A 4002-nucleotide genomic window follows, 5' to 3' on the forward strand; every position below is an offset into this window, starting at 1 on the left:
GAGCTCTACCTGAGGGTGAGATCTGGAAATGAGCAACACATGTGATGCGGTAGCTGGGTGAGATCTGGTTATTCAAGAACTGCTGGGATCATATTTGATTCAACGGAGCCAAGCCAACCCTTCCCCCCCTCCAGGTGATTAAAGAGATGCCTTTAGCTCCAGGCCTGGTTCTCTTCCTGGAGGTCAAGGCCTTTAGCTCCATGCCTGGTTCTCTGCCTGGAGGTCAGGGCCTGCAGCTCCAGGCCTGGTTCTCTTCCTGGAGGTCAAGGCCTTTAGCTCCAGGCCTGGTTCTCTTCCTGGAGGTCAGGGCCTGCAGCTCCAGGCCTGGTTCTCTGCCTGGAGGTCAGGGCCTTTAGCTCCAGGCCTGGTTCTCTGCCTGGAGGTCAAGGCCTTTAGCTCCAGGCCTGGTTCTCTGCCTGGAGGTCAAGGCCTTTAGCTCCAGGCCTGGTTCTCTGCCTGGAGGTCAGGGCCTTTAGCTCCAGGCCTGGTTCTCTTCCTGGAGGTCAAGGCCTTTAGCTCCATGCCTGGTTCTCTGCCTGGAGGTCAGGGCCTTTAGCTCCAGGCCTGGTTCTCTGCCTGGAGGTCAGGGCCTTTAGCTCCAGGCCTGGTTCTCTGCCTGGAGGTCAGGGCCTTTAGCTCCAGGCCTGGTTCTCTGCCTGGAGGTCAGGGCCTTTAGCTCCAGGCCTGGTTCTCTGCCTGGAGGTCAGGGCCTTTAGCTCCAGGCCTGGTTCTCTGCCTGGAGGTCAGGGCCTTTAGCTCCAGGCCTGGTTCTCTGCCTGGAGGTCAGGGCCTTTAGCTCCAGGCCTGGTTCTCTGCCTGGAGGTCAAGGCCTGCAGCTCCAGGCCTGGTTCTCTGCCTGGAGGTCAGGGCCTTTAGCTCCAGGCCTGGTTCTCTGCCTGGAGGTCAAGGCCTGCAGCTCCAGGCCTGGTTCTCTGCCTGGAGGTCAGGGCCTTTAGCTCCAGGCCTGGTTCTCTGCCTGGAGGTCAGGGCCTTTAGCTCCAGGCCTGGTTCTCTGCCTGGAGGTCAAGGCCTTTAGCTCCAGGCCTGGTTCTCTTCCTGGAGGTCAAGGCCTTTAGCTCCATGCCTGGTTCTCTGCCTGGAGGTCAGGGCCTTTAGCTCCAGGCCTGGTTCTCTGCCTGGAGGTCAGGGCCTTTAGCTCCAGGCCTGGTTCTCTGCCTGGAGGTCAGGGCCTTTAGCTCCAGGCCTGGTTCTCTGCCTGGAGGTCAGTGCCTGCAGCTCCAGGCCTGGTTCTCTGCCTGGAGGTCAGGGCCTGCAGCTCCAGGCCTGGTTCTCTGCCTGGAGGTCAGTGCCTGCAGCTCCAGGCCTGGTTCTCTGCCTGGAGGTCAGGGCCTGCAGCTCCATGCCTGGTTCTCTTCCTGGAGGTCAGGGCCTGGAGCTACCCCAACCTACCCTCCCTCCCCAGCCCAGGTAATTAAAGAGATGCGGTTGTTTCACATTTAACATCTTTATTGAACATTTTTAATTGTTTTCCTCCGTCTCTCTCTCCGAGTCCCCAGGGGTGGTGGAGGAGGCCAGGTCCGAAGAGGAGTCACCTTGCCGGGGGGGGAGTGGTGGGCTGGCTTCCCCGGAGCCTGGAGAGGAAGATTGTGGCGCTGTGGCCCGGTCAAACTTGCTCCGGATGTCCGCCAGTTGTTCCGCCGTGAGCTGGTTGGCGTAGAACCTGTCCGCGGTCCTGGTGTCGTGGCACATGACCCGGGCAAGCTCTCCTCTGACCTCGCTGCTGTGTGCATCCCTTGCCTGAAAAACAGAATAAAAATGTATTAAAAAACCTGGTGGTCTTTTCTTCCCCCCCCCCCCTCCGACCGGAGAAATGTGCTACCCACGTGTGTGGCCACTGCGCTGCGGAAATCAGTCATGGTGGGCCGGCCTGGAAGCCCCATCTCCGTCCAGGCACACTGGGAGAACCGCGTCAGCTTGGCAATCCGCTTCTGTTTGCTGCTGAAGAGGAGGAACCGGCACGGTGGGTTCAGCGTGCTCCGGACGGAGAGCCACCGGACGAACCAGCTGAACTCGGCGTGGGTCAGGAACAGCTGGGCCGCCCCGAAGGCCCTGTTGGTCTTGTGGTTCCTCACCTGAGAAGGGATGAGATGAGATGAGCTCCAGGAGCATGGAGCTCAGTGCGCCTGGTTCTCTGCCTGCAGCTCCATGCCCCTGGTTCTCGTAGATCCACTTACATTGATCACAAAGCCTGGAGAGCCTTCCTCAGCATCCTCCATCGCCTCCTGGAGCTCCCCCACCGTCATGTTGGTCAGCACCCCAGGCCGGTGGCCGTAGACAGCAGACAGGTAGCAGGCCAGGTAGCCGTAGAGCCTGTGGCGGAGCTGGACGTTCGAGGGTGCCGCCTCCAGCTTCCCGAGGAGCACAGGGATGGTGGCCGTGGCCAGGCTCTTGCACCTCCGCAGCTGCTTCCTGCCGATGGACCTCTTGGCCTTGGAGCGCTTCACGGAGATCTGGTGGAGGGTTACCTCGGTCACGATCTGCTGGAGGTCCGCTCTGACCGCCCTGCTCACCCCCCTGATCTGTCTCTTGGTCAGCCTGCAGCCCCTCGGCGGGGTCTCGGAGAAGTAGTCCATGAACTGCGAGAAGTTCACCAGGTAGACCTTGACTGTTGTTATGGCTCTCCCCCTGTCCTTCAGGGCTTGTGGGAAGGCGTGGATCTTCTCCAGGTCATGCATGAACGCCCAGGTGGCGTTGAGAGGTTTCCCCCGGGCCACGAAGGAGAGAAGGCTCCGGATCCGGCCCAGCTTGGAGCGCGCGTTCATGCGGTGCTGCGGGGTGGGCAGGGCCCCACGGAGGTGCGTGTGGTACTCCTCCAAGTAGCTCTCCACGGCAGCGGGGAACACTAGCGGGGCGAAGGGGAGCAGGGCAAGCCCTCGGACCGCCCTGGTGCTGCTGGAGCCGGCCGGAGGGTCAGAGTCGCTCGTCTCCGCCTCTGGCCGCGTCCCGGCAGGGGCAGGAGAGCCAGCGTTGGAAGCAGGACCAGGAGGGGGAGAGCCGGGGTCGGAATCAGGACCACCAGGACCACCAGGAGGAGGAGGAGGAGGGCTGGCCGTGGAACCAGGAGGAGGAGGAGAAGAGACGTTGGAACCAGGGGGCGGCGAGGCGGGCAGAGAACCAGGTCTGTGGGAGCGAGGCGGAGAATCCCTACCGGAAAGAGGCTCCAGGGCGGTCCCCGGAGAAGAGGAGACATCTCCGTCCTCCCCCGGCGATTCTGGGGCCGGTGGCTGCCGCTCCGAGACGTCCAGCTCGGATGCCAGCTGCGGCGTGGGCTCCGTGGACCTCAGCTCGGCCAGAGCGCGGAGGGTGGCCCTCCAGTGCAGAAGGCGGAGGTGGTCCCTCACGGCCCCGATGTCCAGCTCCTTGTGACCCGCGTAGAGGTGGCGGTCCACTCTCGGACCTCTGTAGCTGCACCCCCGGACGGGACAATCCAGCCCCCGGACGTTAACCCGTCCGTGGGCAAACGCCAGGAGGATTTTCCGCTCCTCCTTGTTCAAAACGTGGTGAACCCTTTCTAAATGCTTCGGCAGCTGAGCAAACTTACTGCAGCAGATTGGACAACGTCTGTAGGGTCCTTGGTGTGGCATCTGGAGGCTTCCCCGGTGCTCAAAACGTGGAGTAGAAGCGTCTCTGTCCGGCTGCTGCAGCTGGAATGAGCAGGTGCCGCCTATTGAGGCCAATTACCTGCAGGGGAACGGCGGGGCTGATTGCTTCCAGCTGTAAGGCAGCGCGCAGCCGCTGCCCTCCGGCTAATCAGCAGCGTGAGCGGAGGCGGGGCAGCGCTGACGCTGCCAGGGCAGCGCTCACGGTTGCCAGGTCAGCGTGAGCGGAGGCAGGGCAGCGCTGACGCTGCCAGGGCAGCGCTCAGGGTTGCCAGGTCAGCGTGAGTGGAGGCAGGGCAGCACTGACGCACGCCCTGGCAGCGTGAATGGAGGCAGGGCAGCGCTCACGCCCGCCCTGGCAGCGTGAATGGAGGCAGGGCAG

The 4002-nt window shown here is 62.7% G+C and overlaps 1 protein-coding gene across 1 annotated transcript; it reads right to left on the reverse strand.

Moving 5' to 3' along the window:
* Positions 1 to 1446: 1446 nt before the first annotated feature.
* Positions 1447 to 3605, reverse strand: LOC148154459 (uncharacterized). The gene is made up of 3 exons (XM_088015232.1): positions 2196 to 3605; positions 1845 to 2093; positions 1447 to 1758 (listed from the first exon to the last, which is right to left on the reverse strand). Exons 1-3 carry the CDS (start codon positions 3603 to 3605, stop codon positions 1480 to 1482), a joined length of 1938 nt encoding a protein of 645 aa, XP_087871358.1. The 3' UTR covers positions 1447 to 1479.
* Positions 3606 to 4002: the final 397 nt, after the last annotated feature.

The sequence above is a fragment of the Poecilia mexicana genome, unplaced genomic scaffold (genome assembly GCF_051168715.1).
Source record: "Poecilia mexicana isolate PSO_F unplaced genomic scaffold, ASM5116871v1 scaffold_18, whole genome shotgun sequence".
NCBI classification, from domain to species: Eukaryota; Metazoa; Chordata; class Actinopteri; order Cyprinodontiformes; family Poeciliidae; genus Poecilia; species Poecilia mexicana.